This window comes from Scomber japonicus, chromosome 8 (genome assembly GCF_027409825.1).
Source record: "Scomber japonicus isolate fScoJap1 chromosome 8, fScoJap1.pri, whole genome shotgun sequence".
NCBI lineage: Eukaryota > Metazoa > Chordata > Actinopteri > Scombriformes > Scombridae > Scomber > Scomber japonicus.
The window spans coordinates 21050693-21070509 of NC_070585.1; the positions used below are offsets into that span (position 1 = coordinate 21050693).

Here is a 19817-nt window from a genome sequence, read left to right on the forward strand (position 1 = left end):
TGTACTAAAAATATCAAAAGTAGAAGTACTCATCATTGATACAGTGCGTAAGAGGCAGTTTGGTGTTGTCGTTTGTCAGCGTGATGCTACTTTATTTAGCTTAATGTACTGCAACTGTACAGCAATTTAATATATGTTTGAAAAATGGATCATATATTTTATTTCAGTAAGATAAATTTAGTGGAGTAAAAACGACAGTGTCGCCCCTCTGACATGTTCTGGTGAACAAATACAAATGATCAGAAACTGGACATACTCAAGTGAAGAACTTCATAAGTGTACCTAAGTAATGTACTTAGAGGTACCCTGTGGGGGTTTCACCTCTAGTAACACTATAACAACATTGTTTAGAGTGGGCTCCAGTTTTCTCACAACATATAAACATGTGAATATTTAACAGTAACAAAGTAGAAGAGACTTTAGTTCCCAGAGAACAATGATCTCATCATTTTTGTTCCTCTTTTTTGGAGCCTCTTCACCACAAAGCCAAATGCAGAACAGAAATGGATGAATATGTCTTCTCTAAAAAACTGTCCGGCTTTCTGTTTGACCTGCTTCTTGATGTGCTTTAAATGATACTCATGTTTGAAGAAGAGCTTGCACATGCAGGGTGCGGTATGCTCACAGCACATTCACACCTTCAAGACATGCCGACAAAACTGTTGCCAGGCAACTGGCCGGCTGCGGCGTGAGTTCTTCACGTGTTGAAGAAATCAACCACAACTACGGCTCACAGCTGTTTAAATGATTAAACCACTTATCTGACGATGGAGGGGGAAACACATTTTAAAAGTGGTAAAAGAATAGTCAGATAGTCAGAAAAGGAAAATTAACAATACAGTACAGTGTAAGAATACTCCACTGTATTCAAACAGTTTGAACTTTACGGTAAAGGGTTATTTTTTGTTTTCTGTATTACTGACCCCAAAAATTTTATAAAAGAAAATGTTCAAAACTCAATCTCAAACTTGGTGTTATAAAATGTAACATGTACAAAACCAATCAGTGCCCAGAATGTAGACTGGAGGACCAATCAGGTTCCAGCTCTTTGCCATGTGACCTTACTTCTCTGTGACTGTGGTTAAATGAGATGAAAAATAATCATCTATGACGCCCACACAAACACCAACTGAATACATTTACTAAAATCCAGAAAATGATCAAAACCAGGATACCCATGTGTGTGTTAACTGTTAATTGCTCTTAGTGGAATCATTATTGTAAGATATATACTCAATATGCTACTGGGAGTTTTATTCTGTAGAAGTTAGATTTTATAAGCTTACTCTTTATGAAAAATCAGATTTATAAAGCAACTTGTCAGATAAATGTATTTGAGTATGTGTGTATGTTTTGTGGTATAAAGCATAGTATAAAGCATGGAAATGGAAATACTCAAGTAAAGTAGAAGAATCTCAAATTTGAATTTAGAAATTATTCTGTTCTTCAGTTTATTTAGTTTCAACCACTGAGTTTGGTTGTTTAAATGTAGCAGTTTAAAAAAAAAGAAAAAAAAAGTATGACAATAAAAATCAAATCCTCAAGTGAGTAGTGCCAGCAGCTTTAAAAGAGTGTTACTTTAATAAAATAGAAATTATATTGGCTGGTCATTCAAATGTCTAGTTTATAAACTCAAAGCTTAAAACATTAAAAAATCACATTTTATATATTATTTTCAAACTTGAACACCACAACATCAGACATTTATCCACCTAATTAAATTATTAAACAAATATATTCTTTCATTTAAAATAAATCTACATTACAGTGCATCTCTCAAACTGGTATAGCTGCGTTGTTGTCAGACTGCATAGGAATAACATTAATGTGCAACCCTGCTGAGAGAGTAGTGAGTGCAAGAGAGATGGAGAGGGGAATTCCTCAGATGACGTTGTGAAGGAGAGCGATGGCAAGAGCGATGAGGGTCAGAGAGGAGGAACTGACAGATGCAGACGAATATGTCTCTGCGAAAGGCTCTGTGTGCAGGAGCATCCACTCCTTCTCCTGAGATAGTCCCTGTTTGTCCAGCTCGGGACCCATCACCTTCCGGATCGTCTCATAGTATTTATTCAGCCATTGCAGCTAGAGGGAGAGGAGACATATCTTAATGAAAGTCATACACAGGTCAAAAGATGTACACTGCTAATTATATTTAATATTCCAGCTACATCAGATGAACTCTTCTCCAAATTATTCCAAAATAAAAATAAAAATATACACAGGGATCGATACTTGGACCACTTTTAAAACATAAATTATCATGGCTATGCTCACAATATAAATATATAAACTCTATTAAAAGTGAAGTATTATCAGCTAAATGTACTTAAAGTACTCATCTGCCTCTATGCTTGAAATATTATAATTTTCACAGTTATATATTATTACTGTTATTTAACATGTATGTAGCATTTTACTGGTTAAGATGTTTACTAATTTTAATTACTTCATATACATTATATATGTCTATATTAGGGCTGTCAATCAATTAAAATACTTAATCAACATGGGAGCTGATACATATGCATGCTTTAGGCAAATATATGTTTAGAAACAATCCAGAACAATGAAATACTGCATGCTACCTAAATCTGCTGTCAGTTATGATATCAGTTAGGAACTAGTTACATTCACTCACACGGTAACGCACACACACACACACACACACACACTACAGTCTGAGGCAAGGCTCAAACACAACATGCGCAGGTTAATCATGCATTAAGAAGAAAAAAAAAACAAAAAAACAAAAACACAGTTAAAATAAATTTGCAAGATTCGTTATTAACAGCAGCTGTCACCATACATAAAGAGTCAATGCAGACTACTATGTCATATCTATAGATCAGTCATTTTCTTGTTTTAACAGCATATAGAAGTTACTTGTTATAACAATTTATCATGTTATATTGAGAAAATGTTTTTAATGAGAACATTTTTGATATAGCAAGATAAAGTGGTATGTTGTTATAAGAAAATAGAATATAGAATAATTTAGAATCTAGTAATATAAAAAAGTATGTCATTACAACATCTGTTTAGGGGTTGTGAAATCTTTTACTTTTCTCAAATCTCTGCTTTTTTGTGAAGTATTGGGTAGTCCTACCTCTTTGTGAATCAAACAATTATTTGAAGTCAATCATCTGAGACAGTTAAAGGGAAAATCTCTCCTTGGTGACCAGTCACAGACATCAGAAATGTGTTTTTTGTAAGGTTTGGAACTGCTATTTGGTCTTTAGCAATTTATTGTATTTTATATGGTTTTTCATGTAAAGTTTTAATCTAAAACAAAACTGATAACTACAGCTGTCATATAAATGAAATGGAGTGTAAGGTAAAATATTTGCATTTGCACTAAAAACTCAAGAAGAAATACAATACTCGAGAAGAAACAAAACATAGAAGTTGCTTTCACACGTGGTTTTGTTGTCTTGAAGGCTGTTTTGATCACTGAGCTGTAGAGAGCTTTGCCGGAAACAGAAAGGGGGATTTTACAGGAAACAAGTACTCATAGAGCAGGAAAATTAAAGCTTGATGTTACACTGTCTAATACCCAAAACAAATTAAATCAGGAAACAGATCGTATCTTTGGGGAAGTAGACCTTTATTAAAACTTGTTGCAATCGTTTCTGGGTATTTATTTTATATGTCAGATAAGGAGTTTTTTGTAATTTAGAAAAAAAAGACATGGTGTTGAATTTGCCAGTAGCTTCTGATTATTTACTCAGCTGTTATCTAATTAAGATGGGATCACCACAACTTAAATGATACACTGAATTAATGAATTAAAGGACAACACCAGAGCTCCTCCAGCTTTGGCCGTTGACATCAGAAGAATGGAAAAACACTTCAGACTCGCCAAGTCTGGTTAGAGATACTATCTGTGGCCAGGTGGTTGAAACCTTTACTGAGCAGCTGTGCAACATCTTTCATTTTATTTTTACACCATCTTTTCAGCAATGGGGGTTCTGGAAATATTCCACAATTGTCTAAGTTGCTAAGACTAAACTCCCTGTGACATTAAATGACTTCAGGCCAGTAGTGTTGACATTTTTAGTTATGAACACTAGAGCCTCATTAAAAACAAGGTTTTATCACAGGTGAAAAATCCCTTGATCCCCTGCAGTTTGCATACAGGTCTGGCAGAGGTGTGGAAGATGCTACTATCACACTGCTCAGGGCTTAAATTTCTTAGGCATAGAGCAGCTTCAAATTCATACAATACATAATTCATCACATTGTACACATTTTCTCCTGGATAACTTTTCAGGCTCACAAATCTTTTCTTGCTTTTATCCCTGCACTACTACATTTTCTGTATCGCTGCCTTGAAGGGATTAAAGCTCATGTCAGGCTGTTGTTTACAGATCTCTCCTGAGCTTTTAACACTATCCAGCTGCATCTATTGGCAGGAAAGCTAATTCATCTTTTTTAATCTGGACTCTTATCTGGTGGGCTGGATACTAGATTCTTGACTGATAGGCCCCAGTGTCTGAGGTTTAATTGCTCCTGCTCCACTCAGCTTCACTCTTCCACTGGTTGCCCTCAAGGCTGCAGTCTTTCTCCACTACTCTACATCTTGTACACCAATTACTGTTGTAGCAACCACACCAACAGAAACATTATCAAGTTTGTAGATGATTCTGTGATTGATTTTACATCTTTAAATGGGAGAGCAACAACCTCTGGTCAGTGATTTTGTATCTTGGTTTGTATCTTTCTCAAACTAAGGGCACATTTGTTGCGAGTGATGTCAAGTTTGCACATGTTTTTACACACGCAAACCTTTAGTAAATCAGGCCCTAAAGGTGTCTCAAACTAAAGATGTGATAATCAGCTTTAGAAAGACTCTTCCTACTTTTCTATTAACCAGCTGACATTGAGCTGATGGACAGCTATAAAAAAAATACCTCAGTGTTGTTCTCAACATCTAATTGTTTTGAATATCGAGTTGCTTCCACAAATCAGTTTTAATGTTCTGCATTGTCACAACAGGGTCAATGGCATCATTAAATTGGCAAGATAGACTTCAGGGAGGGGTCGTTAACTGATCTTTATAATAGGCAGGTTCAGAGAGGATAAAGTCCCCTCCGGACAAAGTTTGAACTATCAAATCAAGTCATCAGTTGAGGGTGTGTGTTATGAGAACTAAGAGATAAAAGTTTTCCTTTAATCCTGCTGCCATCCAGTTGTTAAATGATAGATAGTAGATAGTAGATAGTAGATAGATAGATAGATAGATAGATAGATAATATTGCTTATTTGTACAGACTGCTTACATAACTTCTGCACTTTTACCTTGATGCTAAATTAACTTTCCCACTACCCACTACGCCCTGTTGTTTGTTTACGTGTCCATCAGTGTTTTGGTGTTTTTGTGATTTGTGTGTTTTTGCATATTCTGGCTGCAAACCAAATTTCCTGTAAGGTACAATAAAGATACTTTGAACTTTGATACACAAGCTAAATAAATACTAGCTAAATTTGAGGTATAATCCTTACCTGTACTGCGCTAAGAAGAGAAGTGTCAATCAGCTTTCTGTCATATGGAACCAGTGACACTGTGTCAAAGGTCAGGTAGTTATTACCATACTGAGGAAGAAAAAAACAGTCTTATTCACAAAGAAACAACTTCACATTGCTCATATGAATTAAAAACGTGATGGCAGACTATGATAGTTGTGACTTGATATCTACCATCTGTGGTTACCTTTGTATTGATGGGTACAATCACTGCAACATCTTCAATGCGGATACCAAAATCATTCTCCTTGTAATATCCAGGTTCTGAGATGAAAACAATCAAGTAGATATTTCTTCACATGTACATTTTCTGAGCTACTACTGCTACTAAGTATACCACATGTAAAGTTTTTTTTCCTTAAAATGATCTCAGTGTTGGGTTATCTTTAGAGGATGTGGACTTATAGAAATATCTCACCTATAGATGTAAACATGCCTTCTCTGAAGGGAATGTTGTTGGTTTGAAAGCCAACTGGCCCTGGAAAAATAATACAATATTACATAATTAAAATACAGAACATCAAGAAGTGAGTCAAAACAAAGCTTAAAATACATTCTACCTTTGTTGTAGCAGCACTGTTATGCATTTTATTATTAATGGAAGATTGGTGTTTTACCATAAATCCATATGTATTCATATTTTCCTGCAACCTAGCATGCTGTTCTTTGGCATTTACTTGGAAAATGCAAACAAAAATTTCAAGATTAAGTTGTACACCCTATGGCATACATTTTCAACTTTTTGTCAAGAAAAGTAAGCGGCAATTACAAGGCTGTTGAAATTAGATATGTGCTCAAATGTGCAAATCATGTGCTCAAATGTGCAAATCATTTACCAGCTTTGACCTTTTTACACCCTCAGTTATTAGCACAACCATGTAATGAAGCTCAAATTCATGTAACATCTCAAAGAGCTTCTATCATACATGGATTTGAAATATTTTTCCGAGGATAGATTTTTGTTTTGTTATTAAATGTAACATGAGTTTTAAATTTGGAAAAACATGGAAAATAAAAAGGGCCGTACACTCATGAACTCCAAAGTAATTTCCAACACCGTGTCCTGTGCCGTGGCCGTAGTTCAGGCCGACCTCCCACAGCGCCCGACGACCCAACATCTCCATATTTGCACCTGTCGATGGACAAAAGCCACACAGAAAGCTCTGAATCAAACATCCTGCTGCAGACACATCTTTTCAAAAAATAATGGCAAAATAATAGAGGGAGAATAATAATAGAGAAATAGGGCTCTCTAGTGGTTAAACTGGGAAAGTTTCAGGATAGAAACACTGAAAACTGCATTTTGACCCATTAAGGAATAAATTAATTTCCTACCCACCTCTTGTCCCTGAAGGAAATATGGTTCGAGATATCTCAATGTTTCCCATGAGCACTCGAGTGAAGGCCTCCTGTGAAGTTAGACATTTGGTTAATGGCAGAGAAACTTTGCTTACAGGAATATTTTGACTTATGTGACTTAAAGGATTTGTGAAAGAACATGTAATATTACAGCAAAGAATGAAAGTCTCAATAGGGGAAGTTTTTTTATAACACTCCACTGATGAACTGCAGTATTAAACTCTTTACCATCTCTCATGTTTTAATGAAAATAATTAAATATCCCTTCAAACATTCACAGCGTCACCTTCTGCATTGCTGTTGGTGTTCCCCAGTGAACTGTCCGGGTGATGTCAGTGGTTCCATCTCTGTGGTGAGAGATAATATGACTCATTTCAAATGCAACTGACGTGAGGTGAAACTGGAGAGTCTACATGTGCTTATACTCACAGATACTGGCCACCAGAGTCCACTAGGTACATCTCATCAACTGTCAGCTTCCTGGTGGTGTCTGCTGTTGGGCTGCAACACAGAAAAACAGGAAACGATAGAAACAGTAGAAACAACAGAAACACTGTGCATGTTTTATGGTGGCTTTAGGCCACTTAAAGGATCATACAAGTGTTTAAGATGGTTATAGGGAACTGATCTAAATGCAGACGGTGTCATTATTCTATAGTGATTACTCTACATAATATAATATCATAATGATAAGTTTTCTTTAACAAACTACAATGAGAGGCAGAAAATCTATTTAAAGGGTTAGGGTTAGGGTTAAAAGGCAGTAAAATCACATGCAAAACCACTTCCATGGTCCTTAAAGACTGTTGCAAGAGACACAAAAATTAGACAATCTAACTGATGAAGATGAAGTCCGAAGGGTAAAGGTAAGATTGAGAGTTGATTTTACCTGTAATGGGCAAGTGCAGCATTGGGTCCACTTGCAGAGATAGTCTCGAAGCTTGGGCCCCTGTTGTCCTTCTGATTGCTGTAATGACATTCATATAAACTCTGAAACCCAACTGTTAAATGAAGTGTTATCATAATTACAGTATTATAATCACTAGACAATCGCATTTTTGTTAAATAAATGAAAATAAGTGTTTTGCTGGCTTTCCACTTTCATTTTACTGATAGATTTCCTGGCTTCATGTTCAGCAGATACTATATCTCTCACTACACTCACCTGCGGCATTTATCGACATACGCTGCAGCAGTCATCTCAGTCTCCTTCCCCCCGGGCACAGCCTTCTCCAGCCACATCAGCAGCTGGATGACCGCCACTGCATCTCTCACCTAGATGGAGCCACAGTGACCAGGCGAGTGTCAGCTAACATACTCTCAGCATCAATCACAACTTCATAAAACATACAGGCTGAAGCTTCACATGACATGACATGGCAGTTTAGACAGCTCTGGACAGGGTGACAAATGTGTGAAGTTGTATGTTCACTGAAGTGTTCGAGCGCTCGATGAAATTCATTCATAATATCCTGCCGGTTTGACAGCGAAGACTGATTAATGACGTCAGGGAATGATAACACTTTCACATAAATATTTTAGAGACTTACACGTGTTCTTTAAAATTTTAAGTTTCACAAAAAAAATGTACAGTGCATGTGGAGGGTGTGTGTGTGTGTGTGTGTGTGTAAGACATACGTGAGCATCCCTCAGGATTCGCTGCTCAGTATCATCTTTCACAGCTTTAGTCGTCAGCACAGGAGAGTAGGAGCTTGTCATTACTTTATCCTACATGATGCAGAGAAACAAAAATAAATAAAGCAAAAAAATATAAACTATAAAATGATTTATCCTGGGGAGGCCCTTCTCTTCTTTCTGTGGTATTTTGTATGCATGTACTTCCAAACACTGGATGGATTATTGCTGTTGTAGAGGAATAAATCATTTATGAGTCACTGGCAGCTCAGATAATGTGGTTGATGATGTTGCAGCATAATTGCGGTTTGTTAAAACATAAACTTCTTTCACATATGCAGCTTAATGATCCACAAATGAATGAAATTGTCTTATTTAAATGATGTTGTTGAAAGATGTAACGTGTAATGTTATTGTCATGTCATCTATATGTATTTATCACACATGTGAGTATTAATTTCAGTGTGCAGTGGTTAATTTTGATCTTCACTGAATAATGAAACTTGTCCTACAAGGGACACATTACATATAGTCATTTGATCCATTGCTAATATTAAAATATTGATTTGTGCAACTTTAAAGACACAACACAAGTCAGAAATATCCTAGCAGGAACACATAGTGCTTACTTAATACAGCAACAACACAGCAATACAAACAATCTTTAAAATATCAGATTTAAAATATCATGATATAAAATGACAGTGACAGTGTTTCATGACAGAAGTGAGGAGACATACCTGTGGTGTAATGACTTCATAAAGTGCATAATTTGTGTACTCTGTACCAATCCACACTTTCACTCCAGGTTGGGCCACAAAGGTTTTGAGTTCATCTTGGACAGAGGTGTACTCTTTTAGCTTCACACAGAGGGGTCCATTACAGGCGGTGTTTAGGTACGTCTTTAGTGCATCTGTCATTCTGGTCTCGTGTATAAAGAGCCTGGTAGATGTGGATGTGTGATAGAGGAAAAAGTACAAGTGGTTCATAAAATATATTATGGTTAGTAGAAGAGAATCTCTATACATCACTATAATAAATATAATAAACACTGACAACAGATTTGTGTGGAACGGATCTAATGAGAGAAACAGACACATCATTTGAAAGAAATCCCACTTGTTCTAATCCCTGAAAAATTGATTTACCAGATCTCATCCATCGTCAGCAGTGTGTAGGAGTAGAAGAAGGGATGGTACGGGATGTCTCTGCCACGCAGATTAAACAGCCCTAAAAAACAAAAAAAAAGCATCACCCCTGAGTGTGAGCACAACAGCTTGTACATTCATTTATATCATCTCTTGGATCCACCTGAACCAAGATGCACTGTGTGCATCTAATGCTTAGGTCTGACATACGTGACTTTCACTGTGTTCCTGTCATTAAACTGAGACTCACTAATTATGAAATCAGGAGTCAGTGACCTCAGCCGTCTTCCTGTGTGCTTTATGAGGTAGATGCTTTTGAATAATGTACTGTTCATTTACAAGGTGCTGAACTGAATAATCACATTGTCGCTAATAGCAATGAATAATAGATAACAGATAATTTCATGTTATATTAAAAAGTATTTTTATTATTATTATTCTCATCTTTAATATATTAAAAAATGTTATCAACATTTATTTTTTAAAAAAGTTTTAAAAATGTAAATCTAGACTCAACGTTTTTGCCTCCTTGAATATCTTTTTACACGATACGAGTCCTTTATTGGGATATTTGGATCATTTTCATACTTAAATTTTAACAATAATTTAAGTATGATAATATGAAAATGTTATTGTATGTTTTAAAGGCAATGGAAATTAATACATTTCGTTAAAATAAAATTATTTGACATGTTTTTCTTTTTGTAGTGATTCTCATTATGGGATCAAGTTCATGATTTACTGGTTATTAAGTTAAGGACAAGAGAGGATTTAGTGGCATCTAGTGGTGAGGTTGCAGATTGCAACCAAATAAATACCCCTCAACTCCCTCTCCTCTTCCAAGCAAGCAAGGCTACTGTAGAAACATGGTGATGCATATAAAGGGGTCATTGTAAGCTAACTACAGTAAAACACAATTATTCTTATTTTCAGGTGATTATACACTAATGAAGACATACTTATTATATTCCATTTCTGTCACTAAATTCTACACACTGCACCTTTAAGTCAAGTTCAAAACTATTAACCTACTATTTTGAGATTAAAATCTAATTATATTGATGATGGCAAGGATTTACATAAACCCCCCCAAATTTTCACGAGACACTGGTCTTAAATGTATTTGTTTTTCAGGCTGTGTGTTTCAGTACATTTAATCTGAACTAAATGAATGGATACTTTATTAAAGTGCCAAGTCTCAGCTTCAATTTGAGAAGGTTTATGTCTACATGGAAAATACTGTGTGGGAGGTAGCCTGAGGAACAAAAAGGCTATCCTCACTTTACTTACTAATACTATCTGCACTGTATGTGAGGATTATATTAACTACAGTACATCTTTCAGTGAATTCATCGGTGGCTCAAGCAAACCAATTTTTTGTTTCTTTTGCAACGTTACTTACAAGCTGTTTCATCGAGTGCTGACAGCAGAAGAGCTGTGGGTTCATAAGGATTGTCCCTCATCTGGTTCCGTATGTGCTCCACTTTCATCTGCCAGGTCCTTTCTGTGAATGCACACACACACACACATTTGACTTTTATTTACGTCCACACGGCAAACACTTGACACTTGACTTGACTTTCTCCTCAGGAAGTTTGTGCAGCGTTCCCTCTTTAAATGTGAACCCTGCTGCCACACATGTGTTTTTTTAGTAACTTGGCCTTTTTCTTTGACATTCTTGTCATCTACAAACTACTCATTACTTTATGGACTCTACCCAGACTGCCAAATATGAACACAAGCAATTACATCCAAGCCATATGACACAGCATTTTAAAGTACTTAAAAACCTTTATCCAGATTATACTCAAACACAAACACACATGCAAGCACACGCAGACCATTAGTTTTATGATGCTCTCCATTTGTTCTTTCTTTGACCATAAAGACTAATTGGGCCCAAGGGAGTCCAGATGACTTCCTTATAGCCTTATAGCTTTTTCCATTCCCTCTTAGAGAGTATTTGATTTGTCAGCCAGCCATATAAACATGAATGAACTGTTTATGACTGTGTTTGCGAAGCGGCTTATTGCTTTTTGTCCAGTTTTCAGACATTTATCAGCACATAGATAAAGGGTATGTGTGTGTATAGTTTAGACACAAGCTCTCACACACACACTCACGCACACACGCACACGCACACACACACGCACGCACACACACACACGCACACACACACGCACGCACACACACACACGCACACATAGAAACTTACGTATAACCCTGTCTGGCAGGGGCTCGGGATTGTAAATTGGGATGGGCGGCCTATCTGTCCACACCTTGTCGACCAGGTTAAGAGGGATGGACGTCATGGTGCGATTGCTTGACTCCAAGTTGATAATGTAGCTCTCTTGCGTTTCTAATGGAGGAAATTGCAGATGATTAGATGATACTGAACCAAATCAATCATAAGTAAACAGTCTGCGTGGCGCCTGGAGGCTCTGTCAATACATTTTTCATCTTAGTTCGACGAGCACTTCATTGATGTTAACCCAGACTGACAGGATGGAGACAGAATAAAGGCTTACTGAGGGAGAAGAGGAAGGGATCAAAGCCAATCTTGCCACCCGATGGGACCTCAGCGATGAGCCACTCTGCGATGCTACTGATGGACACTGAGGAACATCACACATGACAGACTGTGGTCAGGTTATTATTGACTTTAGAAGATGTGACAGAATAAATCCAGCCTGGCTACCTGTGGTGATTATTGTGATACCTCATAACTACATTCAAAATGCATATTAGACGTGTATTAAATCAAATGAGCAGAAATTGCTTCGTAACAAAATGTGGATTGAAATATTAAACCTTCAAACATTTTGCACATTACAATCTCTATCAATGTGATCATGATTCAGAGAACATGAGCACTTTCTGGCTAAACTAATCCAAATGTGAAGGTGTGAAGGCGCAATGTGTGTGTCATGAAGCAATCATTTACAAAAATATATAAATGATTATGTAGTAAAATATCACTTTCTGGCCTGTATTCTGTGTTTTGTCACTGGATGCCCAGAGTTAATGATTTAAGAGAGTTTCTTTTTAAAATAAAGTATAAGACTGGTGTTGTTGTCTTACAGTATTGTCGACATATCCCACAAAAAAATCTGAACCAATGATGCTCGTCTCTAAATACCTCTCAATCTTTTCTGTGGTTCCCAAAACTGAAGCCCATTAATTCCAACTGAAAATCTTTAAAAACAGGTCATTTTTAAAAAAACCTCTAAAAAAGGTAAAAAAGTGTTCTTTTGAAACCGCTGGCCTCTGTGTGTTCTAGCAAATGCTACTCAAACAGGAGTAAGTACTGCATTGTCGGGGACTATTTTGAGCTGTGGATCAATACACAATTAATGAGCTTGTGAATATTTATGCGGGACTGAGTCACAATAAACTACAGTGCCCATGTTCACTGTAATGAAGAAACATTACAATTACACAGCCAGTGTGGCTCAGTGATGTGATATGGCCTCACGCACAAGCAATATTTAGTGCTGGAACCAGTTCAATTTTTGGTTTTGGACTTTGTACTGAAAGATTTGTTGATAAAACAAATAAAAGTTATATATAAGTTGCTTGTGAAAGGCTAAAGCTCAGTGTAGCCAACATCTAATTATATTAAAAAGACACATCTTGAACATAGGTGCCAAATTGAAACATTTTAGTTACCTGGAAATTCCCTTTTGTTGGATTCAAATCCATTTACATTTTTTGAAATGATGTACCAGTTAAAAGTTTAGACACACTTTCACATTTTAGGGAATGGGGAGGTGTATCCAAATCTTTGACTGATACTGTATTTGGGGAATTTTATGTCTTCAAATTTTCATTTTGTTAAAATAATCACTTCTCCATATGCATGGGCTTTAAATTACAGAGTTGACATTTCACTGCAACAAAAGCTGATTTATGTTGAGTTTAGAGTTTTACAAGTACATGAACACCAGCGTCATATGGTCTGTGTTACGAGTGTACAGAAAAACAGCTTAGCTTGTTTTTGAACCAATTTTATCAGGTGAATCCTATAATAATAGGCTCAGCATTTGTGAGACTATTTTTAGACAGGAACATCAAAACCACAAAGATTTGACTGGAATCCATATGGCCTGCGTTGTCATAACAAGTAACAACAATATGATCATGCCCACCATCTTTTTCCAGCTCCCAGTTGCAGTCCATCTGTCTCTCAGCCTGAACCCAGTAGCGGCTGTCTGTCCACATTGCGGCCTTGGTCCGAGTAACTACGGCAGTGCCTGGGGAGAGGTAGGACAGCAGCTGCGTTATGGAGAGGCCAATAGGGACAGTGAATTACAACTGCCTATAAATGTCAGAGTTGGCTTTGAACAATGCGTGATAGGCCAGCTAATCTTATAAAATGTATGTGTGTGTGGGGGAGGTTAAGAAGAAACATTGTTATTCCACTGCTGTTCACTCACATGAGAGAGATACATTTACAATAGGTAGCAACAGCAAAGTATTTCCCAGACTTCAAATCTGTGTGTTTGATTCTAAATGGAGGTCCGTAGAAAACTGATAAATGAGTCAATTGACAGAAAATATGACTTTTTAAAAAGGAGTTTGTTGTAATCAGCACTTCACTGAATTGTAATCTGTCTTATCCTTTCATCCATGGCAAAGCTGAGTACAGAGTTATGTATGGTCATTAATTCTTACTGTGTGAAACAGATCTTATGATTTACTGGTGAAGTTACTCTGAGAGGGAACGCTCTGATGAATGAGAAGATGCAGTGATGCAGTGCAACAGCGCAGTGAGAGCGATGAAACTGAATTGAACAAGAAGCAGGCTGTGTAGTGGGGATGTGGAATGAAAGTAGAGGAGCTGCACGACCGCGGCACTCAGACGTGGGGAGTTGAGTCATGGGGAGGAGGAGAAGGACGATGAAGAGGAAAAGGCAGGAAAAGATTGTACCTGCGGAGCCTGTAAAGCCGGTCATGAAGGCCACCCTGGCATCACGTGGTGCAATATACTCACTCTGATGGAGAGACAGAGTAGATGAGACTCACACACAAATACACACATACACACAAGGTTAAACCCTGGGGGTATTAATTATGATGGACAGCAGATGTACCAGGTGAGCGTCGGTGCCAGGGATAATGTAGGCAAAGATATTCAAGGGAAGCATTTGCTCTCGTAACTTCCTCAGCTGGAGAGTGGTATCTATTGCTGTGCTGGGGAGGTACTGTAACACACACACACACACACACACAAACACACACGCACGCACGCACGCGCACACACACACACACACACACACACACACACACACACACACACACAGACAGAGAGTGAAAAGTCTTTAGATTTAATCAAAACCTGAAGAAGTGCTAAATCAGCCCTTTCTGTATCTCCCACTGTAATCATTAACTGTTGAACATGTGCAGTAATCATTAACCATAACTGCATAAAACTCATGCAACATGTTTCATGAGAAGCTTTCTTGTTTGAGGTCAATTTTATGACTTAATTTTATGACATTTATTCCACTTCAAAAACAAGCCTGTTGAGCTCACATTGCATCCATTGATTGCATTAATCTTACCGGTGGAACTGCAGAGCAATTCCTCTCAGTCGGCTGATAGGGAACAGCACCAATGGTGTTTCCTGAAATAAGAAGCATGTGGTGACAAATAACACAAATAACACAAATGTAGTGACTGAGCTGAGCTGCTGTATGTGAGCACACTGTCAGATCAGCACAAACTGATTCTGGGACTGTCAGAGATATAGATAAAAACATTCAAAGGTCAATCAAAGGAAAGGACTCAACAGCAACTACAACTGGACTCATGCAATCAGTCTATATAGTAATGTAATCATGTCCATGTTTGTGTGTAATCTGTTAAACACACAAAAAGGCAAGAGTAATAGATAGAGCCTTTATCCTAAGATCTTTTCTTTTTTTGCAAAGAATTAGGATGAATAAACCAACAGACAGACACAGAAAGAGCAGATGGCAATTTGTTCTGCGTGTTTTATGAGACAATGTGACCACATATTTGTATAACCGGAGGGTTTTAAACACATGCAATCAGTGTGATTTTAATTGCAAAGCATTCCTCTGATACCAAACTGCAACAAGAGAGCTCTTTTGTTTTTTACTTTTATACCACTTCAAAGTTTGTCATTATCATAAACAAATAGAAAATTGATCTTCACTGTCTTCACTTGGAGAACAGAAACTTGACATTTTCACACACAGAACAGTTAGAAGAAAAACAGGAACTTTTTACCTGTAAGTGCAGCCAGGGACAGAGCCAACAGGCAGCCGTAGAAAGGCATCTTGGCACTGTGAGCCCGTCACGAACCGAGTCACAACACAGAGTGGCTACAATGCAGGTGCTCCGATGTGTATGCAGCGTATGTGAGAAAGTGGGTGTGGGTGTCTGGTGAGAGATTGCGCGTGGGTGTCTTCTAGTAAGTGTATGAGTGTCCTCTCTCTCTCTCTCTCTCTTTCTCTCTCTCCTCCTTCCTCCTCCTCTGCCACCACTCACTATCTCCTCTCTCTGCGGCCCTCTGATAGGAATCATGTGCAGTCTCTCTGGGGGTGGATCTTGGCACTCAGAAACATTTCTTTTCTTTCTGACCTAAAATATAATGTGTCAAGCCACTATGACCACCCGCTTCCTTTCCCTTCCTCCATCTGACAGAGTTGCTCAACCTTTTTTTTCTAGCATTGTGTTGCAACTCAGCGGCGAAGGGTTAGAAATTCCCACTAAGATGCCCAACTATCCTTCACCAAATACAAAAATATAAATTTTAAGTACATATACCAATTAAATGTGAGATGCCAAAGCTGCACTCATACAGGCAGTATTATTCTGCACGACATGGACAAGGCTGTATAATAGTATTTGACTTATCTTTGCATATGAATGCATGCATGAGCATCTGTGTCTGCAGATCTATAGATCACAGGCAACTTCTTGTAATCCCTCAGAGAAGTCCATAGAAAGCATTTGTGCTTGCCTTATTTTTAAATCCTTGTATTCAAGCCAAATGCCACTTAGCTAAAAGGAGAAATATGAGGAGGAGGAGGAGGAGGAGCAGGAGCAGGATGAAGGAGGGTAGGGGAAAGAGTGTATGACCAGACATTTATTACAGCTGAGATACAGCGTCTGTTTTCCTTTGTTTACAAAATTATCTTTATTTACACTGGGGAAGAAGACATTGAAGTAGGTAGAGGAGCTGTCTTTTGCAAGTGCACTGACTTTACATCATAAAAACAGATGACATTAAAAATGATTTAGGTTTTAATTGAAACATCAATGCATTATTCAAGGTTCTCTAAAAAATTTAAATTTAAGAAAAACTAAGAAAACACATAAATAATAAAATTGAAATATTTTAATCAGGTTTTCGGATGCATCGCAGCATAGATACAGTACAGCACTGCTTAAACTATTGAACGATTTCTGAACAAATGTCAACAGCAACAAGCCTTTACTTCTGGTGACTTTTGACCTGAGTGTTGTCTTTGACATTGTGGACCACCAGATTCTTGTAGACAGATAAAGTGAGCATGTTGGCCTATCTGGAATTGGTTTGTAACTGTTTACCTTGTATCTTTGTGGAAGAATCTTTTTGTATCTATAGATGCAGTGTCAAAACGCTATGCTGATGACACTCAGCTATAAGTGGCCGTGTCTTCTGATGACACAGAGGTGACTTGTATTTTATATACAAATGCCTGGGTGTCACAAAAATGGTTTTACAGCTCGACCAGGATAAAACACAAGTACTGAAGATTGTTTTAAAGGTTCAAAGACAGAAACTGGCCTCCAAACTAATTACACTAGGACTAAACTCAAACAAAGACACAAAAAATCTAAAGGCTTAATATAAAGGCTCACGGAAAGAGCATTTTGTCATTTGAAGAACATCTCCAAAGTGAGGTCATTTCTCTCTGAACAACACAAAGACTATTTTAAACTCTTCACACTGACTAACTGTTAGTTTTCGGACTGATTTAAAAAATATTTGAGCAGTTTATACAGCCTTACATGGCCTTGCACCAGACCACCTCCCAAAAATGCTTTTGGTGTATGAAAAAAAGAGTATCTCTCACATCCTCTGGTTCTTCTCCTTTTGCTCTTCCACAGAAAACTTTTTGAGAGGATCTAAGAGGGACTGAATATATAGATATTTTTTAAAATGTGAACTAAAAACCGTCAGCCATACATAACAGACACCACAGTGGACAAACATTTATGAAATTTAAACAAAACACACAACAAAAAAGGGACTAAAGACTACAAATATGCTCTCTCCTAAAAGAAAAAGCTCTTGTATAATACTCTCTAAAGTGGTAACCAAGGAGGCAAACTCTTAAGTCAAGACTTTCCAGAAACAAAATGCCTACAAACAAGCATTAACAAACCACATAATCACAAGAGGTAGCAAAACAAAAGTGTGCCAAATCACCAAAATGGTTCATTTTCATCCCGCACAAGCCTCCAATTTGTCACAATCTGGCTCAAGGCTTGACAAGGGAAGGGAGACCACACATAAATTGCAACTAAAATCCATGTATCTAATTTAACTGAAATAATTAGTCTCTAAATCCATTTTTAAATTAAACTTTGAATGGCATTTTATTTGTGAGAAAGGTACAAATAAAGTTTGATTAATTAATTGAAGAGCAACACTGCTAAAACATATGCAATTCATATTAATCATGCCCTCATTAGCTCTCTCAGAGTACTGTGTATTGAGCTTTAGGATCTGTTGTACATTCCCTGAGAGTTGAGCAGCATGTCTAAAAGTTCAGTATTGGATGAAAGGTGTGACTGAAGCTGGTATGCAAAACGTGATTGATAAGTTCCACATCTACAGGTGAGAAATGATGATACATAAAATAATAAAAATAATAAGCTCATGAAACCTAAATAAACACAAGCCAATGGTACGCTCTTCTTACACTGAGAGAAGGCCATCCTACACTCTGCTAAAGAGTGCAATGATGTGTAGTGTAAGTGTCACCTGTCACACATCTAACTGCTGGTGATAAATGGCCTCTGGAGGTTGTAGAGTGGAGGCTGGTGAATGATTATTCTGCATAGCCAAGTGTAACATCTTTTATTCTTTCGATTTTACAGTAGGATAATCTTTCTGCTTTGTTACCCTGTGTGAAGCACTTTCTTTTTAGTAAAGTGCTCTTAAAATAAAGGTTATTATCATTATTACTATTATAAACACAGTTAGTACACTACTCTAAAACCTTCGCAGAGCTCCAGAGCGGTCTGTTATTGCTGGTTTATTTATGTGGTGCATCATATTCATGCACATACTGTACAGCTTGTGATTTATTTAGATTGCGTCTACCTTGTGTGAATACATTTTTATCAGGTAACACCTCGGTGGTGCACTTCGATCCCTTGGCTTTGATCACAGCTTCAAAACCTGGCAAACCATCAGACCACAGTGTCAAAATGCAGAAGTAGACTGCAATATAACTTAGTTAATATACAGTGATAGTATCTCTGTTAATTAAAGGTAGACTGGATGAATATGAGAGGGAATCGTAATACTTGCTAAGAGGGAGTTTTCCTTATTTGAATAAAGGGTCTACGGACAAAAGAAGTATTTCTGTACAGATTATAAAGCTAACTGATTTGTGATTTGTGATACTGGGCTATACAAATAAAATTGACTTGAAAATAGTCAAACCTTTATTTTATTCACTTTGTGAGATGAGCTCAACTACTGCCTTTAATCAAGAAAAGTATTAGTGAATATGGAAATTAAGGTGGATATAATGTGCTACTACTGGATATCATTTGTTTACATTTTAATAGAAAGGTCAAAGTACAGTCCCATAAATAGTTGCCTTTAAATCAATGTGGGGCTCCAGTGCCACTCTCAAAGCAGTAGCTCTGCTTTGTTACACTTGCAAGTGTATTTTTAGAGATAAAGTGACCCCGATTTTAAGTTGGAATTATGTTGAACACATTCAGTGAAGGGCCGTTAATACACTGTAACCCATCGGCTGAGCTCTAATCAGTGTGAACATATTTGAAATCTCTATAATTACTTTAAGATAAGGCCAAACATGGCTCTGCATAGCTCACACTTAATAATAAATCATGACTGCATAAAAACAGAAATGGATAGGATTGACTTTCTAATTT

General features: G+C 37.2%; 1 protein-coding gene across 1 annotated transcript; it reads right to left on the minus strand.

Moving 5' to 3' along the window:
- Positions 1–1420: 1420 nt before the first annotated feature.
- On the minus strand, positions 1421–16154 carry xpnpep2 (X-prolyl aminopeptidase (aminopeptidase P) 2, membrane-bound). Its single transcript, XM_053323761.1, has 21 exons — positions 15921–16154; positions 15230–15291; positions 14759–14869; positions 14596–14659; positions 13814–13918; positions 12194–12280; positions 11881–12024; positions 11068–11169; positions 9666–9747; positions 9258–9459; positions 8521–8610; positions 8048–8157; positions 7772–7849; positions 7312–7383; positions 7169–7229; positions 6863–6932; positions 6551–6655; positions 5942–6001; positions 5711–5787; positions 5503–5592; positions 1421–2082 (listed from the first exon to the last, which is right to left on the minus strand). Exons 1-21 carry the CDS (start codon positions 15967–15969, stop codon positions 1882–1884), a joined length of 2022 nt encoding a protein of 673 aa, XP_053179736.1. The 5' UTR covers positions 15970–16154; the 3' UTR covers positions 1421–1881.
- Positions 16155–19817: the final 3663 nt, after the last annotated feature.